The 21,557-nt window shown below is 32.0% G+C and overlaps 1 protein-coding gene across 2 annotated transcripts; it reads right to left on the bottom strand.

Annotated features, from left to right (window-relative positions):
* Positions 1–779: 779 nt before the first annotated feature.
* LOC124367639 (putative inorganic phosphate cotransporter) lies at positions 780–16,710 on the bottom strand. 2 transcript variants are annotated; one of them, XM_046824618.1, is made up of 9 exons: positions 16,574–16,710; positions 10,853–10,983; positions 10,490–10,720; positions 9,064–9,151; positions 7,992–8,215; positions 6,640–6,789; positions 6,393–6,525; positions 5,471–5,709; positions 780–1,171 (listed from the first exon to the last, which is right to left on the bottom strand). In XM_046824618.1, the coding sequence occupies exons 1-9, from the start codon at positions 16,587–16,589 to the stop codon at positions 1,028–1,030; spliced, it is 1,356 nt and encodes a 451-aa protein (XP_046680574.1). In that variant the 5' UTR covers positions 16,590–16,710; the 3' UTR covers positions 780–1,027. The 2 variants fall into 2 exon arrangements, with proteins under 2 accessions (XP_046680574.1, XP_046680575.1); XM_046824619.1 differs by having other exon boundaries at positions 7,992–8,197.
* Positions 16,711–21,557: the final 4,847 nt, after the last annotated feature.

The raw sequence follows: 21,557 nt of genomic DNA, 5'->3' as shown, positions 1-21,557 counted from the left end.
GAATTCATTGGGGGAGTTATTCCTCATGAAGTTTTCACCATAGGCTACGTCTACCCATTAGAAGTTCTTCTCAAGATATTATTATCCCATCCATAGCGGCCTACAAAGACCGAGTGCCCATAAACATAAAGAGATTATAATGATGCAGAATGAAAACTTGAAAAAAACATTCTGTAAAAATATGATATAAGACTATATCAAGTATCTTATGTCACATAGTATTTAGTAAAAAATTGTTTTCAACTTAAATTTCAGTAAAATGTTATTTAACCCACCAATTCAGCATAAACAATATGTTAAATAGTAATTTGTTGGAAAAACCCCATAAGTTCAACACAGTTAATTATATAATTACAGAGATGCTTTTAGTGTTAAATTAAAAAAATATGTGATAAATGTACTAAACACACACAAAAATGCAATAGTAGTATTAAAAACTTAATAAACTATTTAAATGGTTTTTTGTAGTTTTACCGAAAGTTTAACTTTTTGTTACTTATGGGGGTTTTTACAATTCACGATTCATTTTAGCTATCATTCTTGGTAGCTTCTGTTAACTATAATTTAGTGAACATTATCTCCCTCTTCTTCGATACTTTCCTCCTCCATGTGTCACTTTTCCAACCGCTAATCCATTTCCTAGTTTGTGTGTCAAGAGATCCTATGTGATTTCTTGAGGAGCCGGTTTTGCCTATTGATTGTAACAAAAATATCCTGAAAATTAATTTATTAAGAAAGTGTGACCATGCTACTTATATCGTTAATAAGAAGGACAATTGAAATAAAATCTTATCATTATTTGTCTTTTATTCAAACGATTGTTAGGACAGCTATAAATATCTTATACGATTATAATAAGGAGGATCTTGGAATTACTCCACACGTTGGATATGGAAGTTTTTTTGCAAAAATAACAAAACACGCTTGAGAAGACACAGAATATGTTAGGAATAAAATCGGTACGTGATAAAAAAACCTACAATTTCTTAACGGTGAAATTACCATAATAAAACTATTTAAATGTTTTTCATTGTTCGGTTTCGTCCTCTACTTTTTCTGCATCATTCCACCACTGGACTTCAGCTGATCCAAACCATATGAAAACAGCGTTGCCAACAAAATAAACAGCTGCCGCAACGTAGAATGCATTCATCCATTGGTCTCGATTCGTCTGTGAACAAAGTATTAATAATTATATAACATACTTAATGATTCATTACAATATGAATTAATTAAATTAGCTACCCTATATATTAAGTTTAAATTCTTCTGTCTATACAAATTTTACTACGTTTAAAACACTTAGATGATTAAATTTGAAACTATTTGTATGGAAATGGCTTAATTAGCAGATGGTAAGTGTGTCTTTAATCGCATTCAAAATCAAGAATAGTAAGTGTAATAATTTACAGACATTTAAACAGATGATAGTAAATGTTTGTTGTTATTCATCTGTCGAAGTCATGTTAAGCGCAGAAGACTATCTTATTATCGGTTTCTTTATTGAGATTCTAATCATCTACAGTAAAATGTCATCATCTAATACAACATACGTGTGTTAACTGAAAAGCTAAGGATTTCGACGTTAGTCTACACTTGGTATTTCTCTACAGAGGCCATAAATAGTTCAATTGTTACTAAAATAATTGGAGCTATTCAATTAAATACTATGAAATATTGGAAAAAATTCGAGAAATTTCAGATGTACTCGTAACGATTTTTACCCTCATACTTCAAGGCCCCATTGTATTTGGATAGATCAAGTGGTTGAAATATCTTTCAGTAATTATCACTTATCTCAGGTTATCTCAGGATTGTTTGGGACGTCATTATCACATATGTTCATGGTGTTCTTGTTTTACAAAATGAAACTGCATGCGAATCCCCGTGAAACCGCTGGTAAGTTCAAAACCACATCATTTCTTGTTATAATTTCGGTGTTTATTAAAACTACGCTAATGAGAGACTCACTCACACAAATAAATGATTGACCATTTAAAGTCATTTTAGTAAATAGAAAAATAGCAATTTACCGTTAGTAAGATGAAATCCATAAATTTAGATAAAGTGTTAAAAATGTGTATTATTTCCAAACATAGTAAATCAATAATAATACATGATAATATTTTACACAACTTTTAGACAGTAATATTTAGATTATGAATAAAAGTGCCCTTCTTAATTGATCTATTCATAACTTCTGGAATATATTATTGTTTCAATAGACATTTTATTAATCTATAATAATACCGACTGATCTTCTGTGAGATGAACTAAACAGAGAGAACTGTATCACAGACTGCAATGGGATACTGGTGTGATGTGTGATTTAGATTCTCATACTTGTGCTCGGGACTTGCATCCTGTGCAGTGACAACGCCTGAACAGATGTCCAACCAGTTTTTCTTCTTTCTGTTCATTATTTTTGTATGTATTGATTTTTCCCCCACCTGAAGAAGAGGATACATTGCAATCCTCGAAACGTTGTGTTGTACCTTTGGTAATATATAACGATGGAAAATGTCCGAAATCCTGTTATCCTTTATAACCTCCCGTCATCAATTTTAACCCTTAAAGCGCTAATTTAAATTACTGTCAAACGCTATGACATAAAAAATATATTTTTTTAAATATACCCATGCTAATTTTTGTTTCATATTCCTTGGTATTACTTGGTATTATAAGAAAAAATAATAAACATGTAATATTACATATTTTTTATAATTTTATACGCACGAAAACATTTAAAATTTTGAATAAACTGCATTGCAGGATAATGTACATAGGAACACTATTTGACAGATTACATTACATTTATACAGGTTATTTATAATGAGTAAATTGTAACTGAAGTTTCTGTATAATTAGTACATAAAAATAAATAAGTTCAGTATATGATTTTGAAATGTAATAATATGAAATTTAACACAAACTTATTTATACTATAGCCTACAAGGGAAATGAAACAAATATTGTAATTATAAACCTTATTTATATAGAATAAATAAACTGGACTATTATGGTGAAAATGGTATAAAATACAAAACAAATAATTGAAAAAAATATTACACATAATATACCAAAAATGCGCTCAAACTACGTTGTTCGTAGTAATCATTTGGATCATCTGGATTAGCCATTATAACAAAAATTTATACTAAATGTTAGTAAAAACAAACTAAAACACTATTAGAATAACAACGGACTGATTGAAAACACTTTGTTTAACAATATAACCAACATACGACCAACACACACGTAGTAAACAGCTGAATGAAACGAACGCGTCTGTAGGTGTATGCCGCGTCACAGGCCGTACAAAAAATGGCGGCGATTGCTTTCAACCCGAGTAGATGCCGTTACAACGTGCACCAACGGTGACAAAGCGTGTTGTTTAGTCCCGACAGTCGAAAGGAACATCGACCTGCTCTCTTACGGAAGTTTTAACAACTAATTCTTCGCCATTTCAAAAGTAAAGCTTTTGCGTTTGTAGACGTTATCCGCGTTTAAAGCATCAGCAGTTCCGCGTCTATAGGTGTTAGCCGCGTTGGAAGGGTTAAACTTTAAAAAATAATTCCTATATTGTATTGTACATATGTTTTGTATGGTATAAAGGAAACAGGATTTTTCCGGACATTTGTCATCGTTCAGTGAAACAAAAAATCAGTAGCACTACGTTTCGAGATCTGCAATCTGATCTCTTCTTCAGGTATATAACTAACCTAATACATGTATTAGGTTAGTTACATCGCCAACCTAATACATGTATTAGGTTAGTTATATACCTGAAGAAGAGATCAGATTGCAGATCTCGAAACGTAGTGTTACTGATTTTTTGTTTCACTGAACGATGGCAAATGTCCGGAAAGATCGTGTTTCCTTCACAATCCTTCCATCGTCAAAAATAAACTTCAAACAAAGAATTGTATAGTACGTTATGTAGCTAGCTGATTCATTAATGAAATGTTACTTTATAACTAGTCTGATCATCAAAGGTATCACATTTTAAGTTGTTTATCGAGAAATGAAAATTGACTACGATATCCAAGAAATACACATTTTATGTAATAATATAAACAATAGTATGAAATAAGAAAATATCTTCAACCAAATATATTTTATTCAAGGCACTTATTATGTTATGAACTCCAAATTATAGGGTTATCTTTATAAATAATATTGAAAAGAAGAAACTAAAACCATTTTAAAACATTTTATTTTTTTAAACACTGAAAATGACTCGGTGCTGAAACACGGGTTTACAAAATAAAGTGTTTAAAAAGGGGCTTTCTTATTTTTATATTATTTATGAATGGATTTTTATGCCAGCAACTGTAAATGAAATACAATTAAAAAGTACAAGAGTAATGCACTAAACAGAATTATTTTGAGAACAATAGTTTTACTAGTTATCTAGCTAAGATATAAATTAGTAATCAATAAAGCCTGCATGGGCATTCAGCATGTGCGCTGGCTTCAGTTGATCGTCCGCCAGGATAACTTAAATGGAAAAACTTGACATGTTTAACAGCATTAAAATGTACTAGAATTTTAACTTAAAATTTGTAATTTGAAATAAAAGAAATAAAACACAATTTAAATTTACTTTGTTTATAATAATGTAATGGCATCACATCTTTGTGGTTGGCCCAGGGGAGATCGTCAGCATGTTTCTATGTAATAATAGTATAGTAGTGTGTGTACTAATGTAGAGTCTAGTTTGAATGGTAGTGTAGTGTAGTAATAGTAGTAGTATAGTAGTCTAGTGGTCGGGTGTAATATTAGAAAGTGCCTGAGGATGGGTGGTGCAGGTCAGACCTTTCGGTAATCTGCAGATATAATGGACTCTGCTTGTGTTATACCTAATTTGAGTAGCCATTGTTTCACTCTACTTTTGAAAACAGGCAAAGAGGGTGATTCAAAGAGAGTACAGCTATTATGATGAACACGAATATTTCTACATAGAATTTTGGAGATTTAAAAGGGGTTTGTTGTACAATACTCTTTACGTAACTGCAAAGTAACAGTCCTTACATTATGCGCATATCTCGTATCATGTTAATGGGTAATTTCTGAAAAGACTGTGTTTAAATTGAGGTAAATGTACGTCAGTAGAGTTTTTTTTAAGTTGGCGAATAGTAAGAATATCAAACTCTCCAAATAGTGTCAGTAGAATAACGTTGAAGTTTGTTAAACCTTATTTTTAGTATGCGTTTTTGAGAAACAAAGAGGGGGTATATAATGCCACCTAATATTAAAAATTGCATAAAAAAAGTAAGTATAATTAAAGTCTTTCTATCATTAAAGTTTTCTTCATTTGAAGGCATACTGGTAAAAGAAACTAAGGAGATTCTCGAGTTTGATATCTATCTCCAAGATGTAGCTTTATTAATCAGATGACTCAGTATCTAACTAAATAGTTGGACAGTACAGCAAGAAAACTCTATAGCACTGATTGTATGAGACTAACCTCATCAGTGACGATGAATCCTGTTAAGGAAGGCCCAAGGATGGCAGAGAGTGAGCCAAGCCCGAAAGTGATACCCAAGACAAGTCCTGTGAAGTTGGGAGAGAGGTCCAAAGGATTCGGAAGACTGCCCGTGTAGGACGCCGCTCCGAGAGCTATTGAGACTGTGAGGAGAGTTACTGCACTTGTAGGGCTAGAGATGAACGGTAACCCGCACAGAGCTATGGCACCACCCCACTGAGCTTAAACATAAAACAGCCATTGTCAGTATGAGGATCATAACTGAATAAGTGATAAAGAAGTGTACACAAATTGAAAAACCGTAGGCAAACCGCTACGAATATTGAAACACTTAAGCCAATAGTTAACTAGCCTCCTTTTTTAAGGTTGCAAAAAAAAAACGACCAGAACAATGACCAAAATTACGGTATTGACAAACTTTTAATTACTCTAGCCACCAATAGGGGGTTTTCCATTTTTATATACCTTTCTCCACACAGTTTTACCATTTTCTAAAAAAAATATTTCTTAGACCCAACAAAGTTGTATGACCACTTTTATCTCACGTGAAATCTTTAGACGGTGTTTACATTTGAGATTGTAAATACGGCAATGTTAAATCATTTGCTAACTAAGCCTCATACCAGTAACTATTTACTAACTTAATTGCAATTAATCGGTGGTGGCCCTCCCCAAAAACAAATTGCAGAACATACATTTATGGTGTGATTCACGTTAGAGAGACCATCAAATAAGCAATAGTACCAAATTACCATAGACCAAAAGAGGTCGATTGTCCTTGGGGGAGGGGGGTTGTTTCCAACAAAATAATGAGCTAGATTGAATATTGGTTATATTTGAATTTTTTGAGGGTTAATGAAAACATCATTTCCAGGATATTTTATTTTAGAATCATTAATCTTACCTATAGTACTTGAAATCTTCCTAGATGAAGTCAATGAAACTAAGTCTCTCGAGTTTATAAAATCTGCTGCCCATGAGAATACTACCATCATGATTAGACTGCATAGATGTGGTAGTGCTGATATCAAACCATTCTGAAACAGGATTGAATGATATTTCAAAGAAACTTGTTTTTAGTATCCGTATTTCTATTAGCCTAATTAAACATTTACTGACATCATTCCATAAAATTTAACAACGTTACTCACACTTTTTATATTGTACCCATAAACATGTCTCAGATAGCTGGAAAGTTCTGTCAGAAGCGTCCATTTCCCCCAATTGTGAGAGAAATGAGCTATTGTCAATGCCCACACTGGTTTTGAGGTAAGAATAGGCCACCATGGAGTCTTCATAGTCTATACCGGAAATGAATATACAGCCAGTTAAAAATTCTTGTAATCCTACTTAGAGGTAAGAAAAATGATTAAGATTCTTTAAATAAAGTGGAATGGCGAAACTTAAGTACTACATGGAAAATATGATATTACGATTGTAATAAAATATTGTCGTTTGCTAATTAGCAAATTACTTATCTCGAAGTTATATTTTTTACACCAGACTTCATTAAGTGAATGAAGTCTTATTCTTATGAAGTAGTATTTTTTTTCTCTTATTCATTTAGAAAAAAAATATTTAGCAGGTTAAAGAAGAGAATTATTAGTATACCCTTATTGTTGATTATTGATTTGAATAGCTAGCAAGTCAGTAAGTGTAAAAAAGTGTAAACTGTGTATTTGTAACATTCAGCACCGATTTCCATTAAAAAATTGGATTTAGGTTCTAATTGCCCTCTATTTCAAAGTCTACTCTGCGCCGGGGGTGCGGAAATTGATAAATATACTAATTATAATAACTCTAAATTATAATAATACTCTAAGCAACTTTCGTTCAATGAAGTTTTTTCTGAAAATTCAATACTTTTCAACTTATTCAAGAGTGAAATTGTCGGGTTTCAGGCAAAAATCCACGTTTTCAGACGGTTTTTCGCGAATAACTGGAAAAATATGCGTTTAATCGAGAACCCTGCAGAGAGCAAAATCATAGCTTATAAAAAACAAAAATAAAAAACAATCGTGTATTTATGATATGTGCAGACCCAATAAAAAGGAATTATTGCTTGTTGAAAGTTGATTGGTGTTTTCAAACGCCAAAATGGAAAGGTTCTACGTACAACGACCAAATAGCAATGCATTTATCGAAAAACACTCATGGAACCTTTTTTGAAATCCCTTTAAAAACCTTTATTTAAACTTTTACAAAAATATCTAGCATCTGAACAAAGCAAATTATGAAGAGAGTATTGTCGATTCCTATTCTTTGGAGAAAATAGTGAAAATCTCACCCTCTCTTCCACCCTATTTGAAATCCACGGTTAACTGCTAGTTTTATATGAATTGAAAACGGTACATTATTTCATATTTATGGAACACTGCAAAATATCTAGTTGTAATTAATTGAAAAGGATTAAGCAGTTTTCATGAAAGTATACAATATAGATTTTATAATGGGATTTCAGCATTAAATGATAATAATCTTAGTAACATAATAATGTTAATACTTGACTATGTGAAGAACTTCCGATGCGAGTTGTTATTATATACTCCCGCTCTCTGTCGCTGATGGAAGGGTGGGATTCTGGAGAGTCGGCGCCCACAAACAGCCAGACTGCAGACCACAATACACCGCACAGTCCGGTACAATAGAAGATACTGGGCCAGCCCCACGAACTGGCGGCCAGGTACCCGGCTATGGGCATTGTCACTACTACTCCTACAGTTGAACCTGCAATTCATAATGTTTTACTATCGATATTTTATATATATTTAATAAATTTTGCCTAATAAATGAATAAATTGTCTTCAATATATTGTTAAAAACGTTTTAAAAGAACACTGAATATAGTTACAAATAATATTATCATAATTAATTACAAACTTTAAAATAAATAAACTAATATGAGTACTCCAAATATTTGTAGTCATTATATATGTGACAAAAATATATATCCGCTATCCTTCGAGGATTTAAATTTTTTCACTTCTTCAGGTATCACATATCCTAAGGAATAATATTAAGCTTACACTAAAAACTATTATATAATTTTTAATGATGTATTTAAAACTTGTAGTGTATGCTTAACTTTATCTTGGGAATGTTGACACTTGAGGCAGAGAATAAATTTCAATCCTCGAACAACGTAGCGTTATATGTTGATATGTTGTTTTAACATATGATGGTAAATTTCCACAATCTTGTTATATTCTCATAATCATTTTTTAAACCACAACATTTTAAACAATGAAAGCAATTATTCAGAAACATTTCATCAATTCTAAAATTCTTGTTGCATAACATGTTATGTTGATACGCATATTTTATCATCACTAATTTTGTTCGTCTACACAATTAAGTTTTAGTTTCAATTTATGGTCATAAAAGTCTTAAAATATGGCCAAAACTTTATTTTTGCCACATAATTTTATAAGCTTAAGTATTTGGATTAATGAGTTACTTTAAAATGAAATCAGCCATAATTAATAATATTAGTTTCTTTATTTCAACTTTGCGAAATGTGTTCGTAATCATTTCTTTGAAGTTTAAAAAGGATTTCGATTTTTTGACCAACTTACCACTTATTACAATAGCTATTGTTCTATTTCTTTCCTGTAGTGGTGTCCACTTCGCAAGGTGGGTATGTACTGAAGGGAGTAAAAATCCCTGTAAAATTGTATCGTTAAAGAAAGTTTTAATATTGCCGAATTCTAAAATGAAAGAAATCTTATTTAAGTTTAATAACATGTCATTACTTTTGAATAATAATTTATTTACCTGGTGTGGACCTAAGCATATCAGGTTCTTGGGTTTATATAACTTTCGAGAAACTTAAATACATTTCTAACAAACAAACAAAAACTCTGCGGTACATCCACTTTGAAACTGTTTCCCGTCTTTAGAACGAAATATTCAAAAGATTTTAATTTCGTGTACCATTCATTTCCTATAAAATATATGAAGCTTGTCCTATAATACAATTCAAAATGTTCACCAACTAATCTTAACAAACAGAGAAACGTCGCATTTAGTCATATTAAGTAGAATTTTATAACTATTTTTTTTATTTCAAATTTAAGAATTCTTACCAAATACTTTTCATCTGATTTAAATAAGGATACTATCAGAGAAATTTGCTTTTTCTATAATTGCAGGATAGATTGTTACATAATGTATTAACAAGAAAATAAAAATTGTTTTTATCAGTTTTTGCTGAACGTTTTTATAACTATTTATGTATTATTGAGAAACGCCACAATCATTACAGTTTTATTGTGGTAGTAGTAGGTTGCTCAATAACCACATCAAGAAATCAAACCAGGCGTAGGAACAATACGGGTAATATTGTATATTAGTTAAGTATTTTAAAATTAACCTTTAAGGGATAGTCCTGTAGTTGTAGATTACTCTAAACAATCTGCGGAAAGTAGTGGATGTTGGAAAATAAAAGGGTTTACATTCTGTCTTATATTTTGATAACGAACTATTTTTAAGATCTATTTTCCTTAAAACGTGTGAAAGGTTGGGGAAGGTGATAACTATACAAAGTGTTCCTGCTTTGTTTTGTTCCGGCACTTTTTCCAACGAAAATGAATGGTATCCTCACAATATGCATTGTTTCTACTTTCAATTCCGTTTTGTTACTATTTTTTGTTGAACATTGTACAAACATCAATACGTGGAAATTTAATTTATTTATTATACTTTCCTTATAGCATAAAATATTTATTGTGTAATAGTAAAGTGAGATAACAATGGCGTAATAAGTACCGTAATAAATTATGTAAACTTTACAAGGACTACAGGAAGTATGAATACACGAGAGACAATACGAAATACATGATATACTATAAATACACTAAATCTTACTGTAAGTGTCATCTTACACTTGTACTTACATAAGTAAGTGCAAGTACAAGTTCTGTTAATCGTGAGTGTTTCAGAACTGAATCCTTTTGGAGTTATGAACTATAAGTTGAACTGTGAACTACGGCAGTCAGATACCTGTGCGAGACCGAGAACTACTCTGCTGAGACTGAAGGCGAACCAACCGTAGTTGAGAGCGATGAAGGGACAAAGTATACTTATGACGGCACAAACCAACATGGCGGCGAACATCAAGTACTTGGGTCCCCACTTGCGCGACAGATGACCTCCTGGGGCTGTCGTCAGGAAATATCCCCAGAAGAGGGAACCCAAAATGATACCCTTTTGGGAGCTAGTCCAAGGCAGTACCTTGAACACACGAACAATATTATTATGAACACAATCAACAATTTTAATTGCATTTTTCCAACTGACACACGCTTAGGAAATGTTTAAAAGTAAACGTCTCAAAATAATTCACCGGGATGAAATCATATTTACCGGGAGGCTTGGATTTGGTCTCGTATTGTCGGTCATTGCCACAATGCCTATGGAGAGATTAGAGCGTATAGAGAAATCCAAGACGATTGACGAAAATGTCATGAGCGCTTGGCAGTGCCGGGTACCTAAACCTGGAATCAAGCAATATATACAAAATTTGAAATAGTAATAAGTCACGTAAGTACAATACTAAAGATCCAGTTCAGTACCGTAATTTGAAAATTGTGATTTTGTCGTTTGGATTTTCACTTAGGTGAATATGAATTCAATCTGTCTGTAGCACTTTCTTGCAATGCTCAGTGTCCACCCTGCCTCTAGACAGTCAGAATTGGCTAAAGAGTCTTATCACTTTCCATTACATATTCTCATTATTACTTTGGACCTCCAATGCACGTTTGAGATAATTTGCAAAATATAATATCATACAGCCACTTTACTGGTACTATTTTGCATATTTTGTATTATTTTATAGCAAAAACATACGTATATTTGTTATTTATCTGTTGACTGTATGTTTTACTAATGGACAGATATTTATGCCAACTTAGCAGTCCACAAAATGGTTTTGGCTCGCCAATGTTGGATTGTTATGTAAGAATATTGGCTATTAATAGGAATTGTTCGATGATATTTTAAGATGAACAGGATCTATTGATATGTCTATTTTTCATATGTGAAGTCAACGACATCTGATGCAGTTTCTGTTATGAACTATTAGTACTCATCATAAATGTCAAAGAACCTCACGTTAGTATTAGGTTTCCATTTAACGTTTGTAGAAACGAATCAAAATACTAGACTGTTCTATTTGTTGTATCTGTATTACCTTCATTACAGATACATTTGATAAGATATAACGCTATGAATTCTTTTAAAAAGGAGGTTGAAAATTCTTCAAAACATGATCTTTCTAGGTTTTGTACTCATAAATAATATGTTTGTCAAAATGAGAATGACATGATAAACTAACTTTTGTCATTTGAAAGTTATTTTTGACGATGGAAGGATTGTGAAGGAAACAGGATTTTCTGGACATTTTCCATCGTTCAGTAACACTACGTTTCGAGATCTGCAATCTGATCTCTTCTTCAGGTAAAGAACTAACCTAATATATAATTACAAACTAGGTTAAAATAAAAAAATCATACCAAAGCGTTGTGGTACGCCTAAGTCAGGAATCACAACCACCATGTTGTTTGTTAACTTCACTAACTCTAAAAACAAGCACTTAATAAAAAAACTATACACAGCACACTAATAATTAAAACTGAACTACAGAATACAGGTCACAATAGTGTAATTATGTATTAGGTTACTTCTTTACCTGAAGAAGAGATCAAATTGCAGATCTCGAAACGTAGTGTTACTGATTTCTTGTTTCACTGAACGATGGCAAATTTCCGGAAAAATCCTGTTTCCTTCATAACTTTTGTCAATTTACTAAACGTTAATAGGAGGTGAAATGTGACTAAAGAATACCAACCCATAAATAAATAACAAAAATTCAACTGTCATAAATTAAATAAGGCAGTGTTGTAACATATAACATTACTCTAGAAAGATGTACAGGACGATAACATTACTCTGGCTGCGGTTTGTACCTTCCAGTTCAACCCACACCTGATACAACAAGACCGATATGTCAAATCTGCAACCCCTGGATGTCCAAGAGTGGTGTACACTTTCTACAAATGTAAACATGTTGGAGTAAAAGAGTGGATCGATCGGTCTAACAATACGGAGGATTATTGTTAGAGTGGGTGTAAATCCCTATGTGTTTGAAGGCTGTTGCTAGCCTAAGCATGAGGAAGTACCGTTTTGTACCTGCTTAGAATGGAACAGAATATCAGCCTCCCCTTCTTCCAAGGTGACATGACTTGAGTTAGATAGTCTGTTATACCTTCTCATTAGATACATCCTACAAGTAATTTTCGATGAGGTATTTTCTCAGCTACCCCTCCTTATGAGTTCTCGATGCGGTCCATACCACCAACCTTATATATCCTGAATATCGTGTTATTCCATAAACAAACGTAAAGATCCTTTTATAACTATTTCCGATGAAGAACTTCCTCGGCTAACCTTCTTCATGAGGTCTCAATATGACGCGATCCCTACCATTAACCTTATGAATTATGAATATCCTGTTATTCTAGAAGCAGGCTCAAAGGCACTTTTAGGCAAAGAGGCACTTCAGTATACGCGTTGTCTATTAAGCTCAATCAACTTACTTAAGTAAACAATTGCTTACATTACCATGAGGTACAGAGGAGTTGTTCAGGTAAGCATTTAAATTCTAATTATAGCCAAAATTTAATAAAATTTTGTTGAGGTATTGAAACCCAGTATTCAAAAAGAAATGCCAGCCTATGCTTATTCTATTTTACTGTTTGATTTCCTCGATACGCCATCATCGGTAAAAACGTTTTAGCGCAATGCCTAGAAACAAGAGATTTTTTAATTCATAACACTTACTATAATGCAGTGAAGTAAATGATAGTAGACCTTAAATCTGTCATCCAAAGTCTTGAATGAACGCCATCGATCTATGCGTGTTTATTTTCAAAAAATACGAGTATATCATATATAAACCAAATTAATAAAGATAACAAATAACAGTTTAACATAGTTAATTGAATGGTTACTTTTCATATTTTCCACGGGCGTACAATGCATAATACTCGTTATAATACTCGTTATACACTGTTATAAAATGCACTTACAAAACTATTACTCTCATTAAGTTAAATGGCTACAATAGCTGTTGTAGGAAAATTTATGTTGAAGTGATTAGTTAAACAGTTGTATAAAAGCATAATGTTTATATTATGGGTATAATACCATGACGTAAACAATATTACAGTTTTAATCCACAAGATTGTTATGTAAATATATTACCACAAAAAGGTAAAATGTGACGTCATAAATCGAGACTTCACGAGCAACTGTCTAACTTAAGAATGATAAAATATATTCCGAAACCACTACATTACACAAGATAAGATTACAGTTTTGTTGATTAAACATTTAATTTCAGTCAGTTTGCACTGCATCGTAAAACAAGCAATAATTATTATTATTTCGAAATTTTTACTCTATGAAAACTCCTTGATTGTTGGAAAAACTCCTATGAAACTTCGTTGCTGATAGTGTAAATAATATCAAGAACATTTAAGACGAAAATTTATACAAATCTTGGATTCAAACTCTTGGAGTATAACGTATCTTGAAACGTCTTGAATTAATCTCGGAGGATCTGGATTAATCGAGATAAGTGAAGCAAATCAGTGCGCGTGTACAAGTACATAGAATTTACACTAATCTCACGTGGACGTGGACAGAGAGTACCTAAATAATCAATCAGTCTCTGGTACTCGTCAGCTATAATACTTTGTAATACGTCTAGGCTTTCTGAGAAGGTCACTTTATTTCAGTCCTACATTGCATACTAAAATGCAGCAAAGGTAACACAACAACAACACAACAAAGGAAAAATATCCTCCATTAAATGTACAGAATATATTAATATAAAATGCAAGTTTACACATTCCTACAACAAACAGTTTTCAGTAACTCTCTTTCTTCCTAGCTCCTAGCATTAATATAAGAATATCAATATTTTGCAACCTCGTACTGCAACGGGAATAGAATCACGTCTATCCAACCTTAACAGCTTTGGTTAATTATTGTTAATAATATATAATAATCTATGTAGAATTTCGAAAATTAGTGATACAAATTGGAGCCTAGATGATTCACACAACTACCCGTCCTGATCCTCACGATAGCTGTAGAACGACCTCAGTGGCCCAGCATTCACTCTTTAGCTTGTCTATTTTTTGGCAGGAATATGCTTACAAGAATCTTTACTAGAGTACTTCAGACAGTAGTATGCGTGATTATTGAATTTTGAATAATTGGTCGACTCAGCTAGCTATCGCGTTCTCGGATATTGGTCGACGACGCATAAAAGTCAAACTTATACTGGTACTCACTACAAATTTTGAGTTATAGTTTGATAACAAAATCATTAATGCACGGAAATTATACAAAACGACAGATATACTACGTTTTGGGAATTGTAACTGGTCTTTTGTTCGGTGTGTTTATCTCTATGTAGTTGAATTGTTTAAGTTTTTGAATGGTTACCCGTATATTTTAGGATTTCATACCTGAAGACGATAGTAGATCACAGTTCTCGAAACGTTTTATTTGTTGCCACTTATACACTGAAGGACTACTAGTTAAGGAGTGAAGAGCGATAATCTGAATTTTAAATTTTGCTGATGAACTAATGAAAGTTTGGTTAAATAGAAAAAAAATCCCCCAAAACCTATTCTATCTTCATTTTCTTCGGCTAGTCATACCGATCGTGAATTAGACAGTTCTGGATGTTCCTAACAGTCTTTGGATTGAATTGGTGTTTTGGAATTCTTATTATGTCAGTTTTTTAGGCTATTATTGAATAACTCACAAATTGACTAATAAATTATTAGTTATTTTCCTTCAGTTTCAAAATAATACATAAAATTTATAGACTTTTAAGGATAATCACTACAAAAACATTTGTCATCTTTTCGCATTTTATAGCCGGATGAAATGAGTCTGACATAGCGAATTAGCTGGTCCTCTTCGGTGCCGTATTAGGTTTTATATCACGAATGACCTATTCCAACGTATACAAGTCCAACCACGAAATTTAGCTGAGCATCATAAAACCCAATCACTTAGGAAAGCAATTTTTGCTGGGGGGTATAAAAATTTCTTTTCTGTGTGATTGTCTGTCAGTCTGTCCTCAGGAAATTTGAGAGTGGAAAGAGCTATAGACTTGCAAAAAACCTAGAGAAGCCTATAATTCTATAATTTGGATTTTTTTAAATTTTGGGTAGTTTAATCAATTGATTCAATCCCCTACTTCTTGATTTTGTATACAAAAAGTTACTAAGCCACAGATGCTTACAAATTTCAATATCAATCCAAGGTTTTAGCTACTTATAGTTTTAATTGATTTTTACTTTACATATTGAATAGTCAACGTTGTCACAGGTTGTTTTAACGTAAATTGTTATATTGTTCTGAATTGATTTTGATTCCACGAATCTATTTCATTTTCTTCCCACCATATCAGCATTTAATTTATCTGTTTCTTAAGACATTTAAATCCATTATGATAGAAATTAATCATTATGAAACAAATCAGTAAGAAAATTAAGCAATTAACAAGCATTGATGATGATTCTCTGTCTATAATGAACTTATAAACGTCTAGACTACCTCAAGACCCCGCCATTCTATTGGAGAAGTATACTTGTGAGTTTTCTAAGTGTTCCTCTAAATTAGAAAATACATTTATAAACATACACATATGGCACTTTCTTGATTAATTATCACTAGTACATCAATGAGGGCAAATTACATTTTACACCAACACATACATTTTAATCAATAAATCCTTGTCCGCTAGTTTAATTTCAATATGCATGCCCAACGAAGCAGATTAGTTTGTAATAAAATAATAAATAAAACAGTTTAAATTTTGTTGAATGCTATTTATTCCTATTGAACAATTAAATTAGTTGAATTATAGAATTTGTTATTTATGTTCGCCTAATTTGATACATATACTTGAATAAGTATAAATTATCCTGATGCAAACATAAGAAACAACAAAAATTTGTAGTGAATTGTCTAACAAGAGCAGAGCAATAGAGCTTAACTAACCTGGAGGTCTCGACATCGTGCGAGGAAATGCACTGCGAGTTGAAGAGTAAGCTACTACTGATAACTTGGCTTACTCACGCCACTCATATACACAAAACAATGCCTCGTCTGAGCCACATCTAGTGGTATACGTCACACACATATTTCTCAAAGATTATACTTCGAACAACAGCTTATCACGGATTTGATGTTACGTTTAACATCCAGTTTCTTTCATTGTTTCATTGAAATAAATCGTTTCAAATATTTATGATGGCAGACTTAATTTTTATTCAGTCTCAATTTTACACGTATTAATCACACAAAATCATTACACGAAACGTAATCACTCGTATTACCGTCGAGTGGTGCTCAAAAAACTAATTAAACGAATTAAAGTATTTTGGACTGTAGTAGAGCTAACTTATGCAGACGAACGTTTAAAAGTAATAAACGTAATTTCTTTTTCTTTATCTAGAAAAAATAATAAATACTAAAAATAATTCCCAAAATAAATACAAAATATTTAAATTTATAGTACGATTTTATGAAGTTTAGAAATCAGCAAATATTGTGATCAGTAGCATAATATTATTTACTTTCTTTTTTACTGAATAATACAAAATAATATGTACACCACACTTTAAAGAAAGACACGATCACAAAGATGTATTTTTACTATTATCTGGTTCTTGTATCATCTTCAAAATGCAAAATCGAACATGTTGAATCCAAACATACATTTATTATTGTTTTTTGTACTTTAAAAATAGACTTTTCTTTTATGCTCTTGGTGACCGTACCAAGAATTTTCCTCCTTCGACTAAGGGCTGGTTGTGTTTTGGCCACAGTACATTTATATGGTCATGCGTTGTTTGCAGCTATTTAACTTAGCTATTCAATTGCTTGAATTTATTTCATAGCATCATCTGACATTCTTACACTTTATGTTTATAAACTACTATATAAAATTGTGAGTCTATTTATAACCTCGCTTTATTGATGTGCCTTCGGTTACATTAGTGAAAAGTTTTGTTTTAAATCGATACTTGGAAGTATTACCTTCAAAATGTAAACTATTTAGCATGACTATGCATTTTTTAATAATCAATGTTTTTTATTGCATTTATTGTGGCCTTTGGCACAGGTGATTCCGAAAACAATTGCATTTGTAAGAAGTGGAGCGAAATATAATGAAAAAAACTATAATGTTTGGTGCGTTCTGTATTTGTGGATGAGGTCGTGCAGGGGCTATAATTCATTTATCGCCAAATGTATTTTAAGAATCGCAATAAACGAATATCTTGCAAACAAAAAAACTCTCATTCTATGAAACAAAAACAAGCAGGTAAACTTTAGATTCGCCGGATGCCGAATCACTTTAGATTTCTTCTTACGGGGCCGAATTATTCTAATTACGGGAGTAATTATTGTTACCAGTCACACAAATCAGCCGAGTACGATAAAGGTTATCAGCATTGACACATGTTAAAATTTTACTACGGAAAGATAATTATGCTAACAATTTATGGCATCTTGTCCTGGGCAAATATTCTTCTACGTTTTGTTTCTCATGAACTGCACACTAAAACCAACCATTAACAATTGTGTCACATATTTCACTTGGTAATTATTCTGAAACATTCGCATTATTGTGGTTCAGATAAACTACCTAAGGCACACGCTGTTTCAAGCTATTATATAGTCACTCAGAAATAGTGAATATCGGGGGGGGGGGAGAAATCATATAGGAGCTTTAATTTTATTTTCTTCAATAAATGTTTATTGAACAATTTTTAGCAATTCAACTTTTACTCCTACTAACAAAAATTACTTAAGCGGACCAGAACGATTTAGCTTCTTAAAAACAGACATGTGCATAGGTTCTGAAACATATCTATGTCGGCTATATGTTGGCGAAATTAGTATAATCAATTCTAAATTGTATTAGAACTTCGCAAAGTACTAAATATTACTAAAATGTGTCTCCTTGTCTATTTCCCACAAATTCTCGCATAAATGATTGGCGATTTGTTTGCAACTTACATAAGACTATCATACAGAGATACATTTGATTTCCTGTTGTTCGTTGTGTAATAAAATTATATAGCGATTTCCGTAGTCAATTTATTTACAACGCAGAAATATTTCACACCACGTGTCGCGTATAACAGATATTGCTGGGATTGCGTGCAAAATTCCAATAGTTAGGTTACTTTATAACATGTTAAAATCTCATACCATCATGCTATTTGTTCAAAAATTAATTTATTCAGTTACAAGCTGTTTCCTGCGGCTTCGCACGCAATTTTTAGAACCGAAGTCCTCAAAAAAAGCAATTATGATGTAATATGATGGGAGTCCTACAAACATTTTAAAACGTAAGTAGGCATACATCAGGTAGATATTACTAAGTTCATGGTAAATAGTATCAGAGTTTAACTTAATTATTATATCATGTTTAGCACGTGTAGGAGCATTTCTGGTTCTAATTAATTATATACATAACGTCACAGCTGAATCTGCCTTGTAATCCCGATCAAGAAAACACAAATCTCGGATCACACAGGTCTCGGAAACTTACTTTGTCAAAAAAGCGTATATTTCCAGTCCTTGTTATATAATTCAGGTCTAAGATATTTCCAGTATCATAGTAGAGTTTGCCTTGTTGTTCTGACGAAGAAAAACATATATATACTTTCATAGGACCGAGATGCCTACTTCGGTTAAAAAGTGCCTACTTAAGACCGTTTAAATTCACTTACCTACTATGTCACAGGTTAGCTTGCCATATTGCCTCGATTAAAATAGTATATACGTTCGAGTATATAGTTGTCGGAAATCTATTTTAGTCAAAATCGTCTTGGCATAGTTGAGTTTGCTAGGATTGAAAAGCCTATTACGACCTAGGGGGAAGTCCTATATACTTCTTATGTACTTCCGGTATAAGGGGAAATCCTTATTAAGGTTATGCAACATTCCAAAATAATCGTTATTAAAGTTTTGCGTAACACTTTTTTTGGAATTTAGCCAGGGAAATAATGAATCGTTAAGGTATGTTAGTATTCATTTCTCTGTTTTCCGTAAGCCATTGTTAAAATGTACTATCATAATTTCAAGGAAGCCCACCAGTTTAAAGTAACTTATGTGAAAACATTCATAGCTTTGTTCATTAAGGTTAGTTTTATAACAGTATTTAATGCATTAGATGATTTTAATTCGTCACTGGAGTAAAATTTATATATTAATGTTTTAATTACTAGTATCTGCATTACACTACCGATCAAGCAATGTTTACATACGAGTATTATTGATAATCTTTAAATGTAAGCAGATGTTTCAGAAAGTTTGTAGAATTATAGCTGTCAACAGCCGTTTAGTCGCAGTTTAATTTGAATTATGAAACTTTATTACGTTTCGTCCTTATCATAACATTCGAATTTAAACAAACTAATTTTTTTAGTTTTAAATTCCACTTTATTTGGTGAAATGAATGTGTTATGGGTGGTAAAAAGCACTCTAAGTGTTAATTTAGACCAAAAGCTGTACCTGTTCCAAATTTCAGCACAATCCGTGTAACAGTTTCAGCGTGATTCGAGGACAAACCTCCAAACATAAAAACATCCAAACATCCAAATATCCAAACTTTCGCATTTATAATATTAGTAGGATTTTACAAATGTAACAAATATTCGCTAACGCCCAGCTACATTCCTTGGAGTGACATGTATTATCAGAGAATTCGATGTTGTCTGTACAGAAAAGAAGCTTATAGGGAAACGCGGAGGTACAGCTGGACGAAAATTTAATTTTTCCATCCCCTCAATCCATATGCTTTGTTAATGCTGGAACTCCTCCCTCTATTTGAAGGTTTTAAAGACTAGTTTAGCTCAGTTTAGAATGATTACCAAGTGGAACGAACGGTGGAACTAACAACGAAGGAGACTTTCATGACGGATGCCGATTGTCTGATTATGGACCAGGTCACGGACCAGGATGTTATAATTTAGATATAAATAATTAAAATCTAAAACTACTTTAGGTCCTGACTTGTTACCTCAGTACATATTCAAAGGTCGTGAGTTATTTGTACTTTTAACTAGAAGTATAGATAACAGAAATTTCATAATACCGAAAGTAAACAAAGAATCTTTTAGGAAATCCATTCAGTATATAGGTCCGAAGCTTTTTTATCAGATTCCAAGTGAAATAAAATCATGTAATATCTTGAACTGTTTTTTAAAATGCTGAAAGCTTGGCTTTTGACACATCTTAATTTTGGTGATTTAACAAATGTTTTGAGCTGAATATTCAGTTTTTATTTTTTTCAAATAGTACACTAAATTCTGAATTTATGTTATTTTACCATTATTACAACTTTTTGTCATTTTTCCTTGTAATTGGTATTGGCCAAACTTTTAATTAATTATATCAGATTTATTGTGAATATAGGTTAGTGAATGAAAACTTTGTATAATTGTATTGTATATTTATGTACTGTATACTATGTCTATGTCTGTATAAATGTGTACTGTTTCTCATTATATGCCTCTGGACGTTTTAATCAGATGCAGACGTCATGGAGAGCAGCTTGTTGGCTGGAATATTGTTTTTATTTGGAAAGGACTCTTTTATTTTATTTTTGTAAATTGTTTTGTTTTTGTTACGCTGACCAGCTACTGGTTTTTGGTCAGTGTAATTCCAAAGAATGTATATTGTTTTGTATTTGTTTGTAAATGGTGGAAAATAAAGTATTATTATATTATTATTATATTTATTATTATTATTATTATTTCAATCAAAATATTAACATTTTTATACAATTTAATATTAAAATGAAGCACATTTCCTGAACAATTGACATTACCGTAACTAAAGTAATTCCTGTTTTTAAATGCGGCAAGGAATATCAAATACAAACTCATAGACCCTTTAGCCGTTTTGTCAACACCTGCTAAAATATTTCAATGTGTCATTTACAAATATTTTTTTCACTTTTTTAGTA

This window comes from Homalodisca vitripennis, chromosome 8 (assembly GCF_021130785.1).
Source record: "Homalodisca vitripennis isolate AUS2020 chromosome 8, UT_GWSS_2.1, whole genome shotgun sequence".
NCBI classification, from domain to species: Eukaryota; Metazoa; Arthropoda; class Insecta; order Hemiptera; family Cicadellidae; genus Homalodisca; species Homalodisca vitripennis.
The sequence above is the reverse complement of the archived record's forward strand: the minus strand, read 5'-3'. Positions and strand labels throughout refer to the sequence as shown.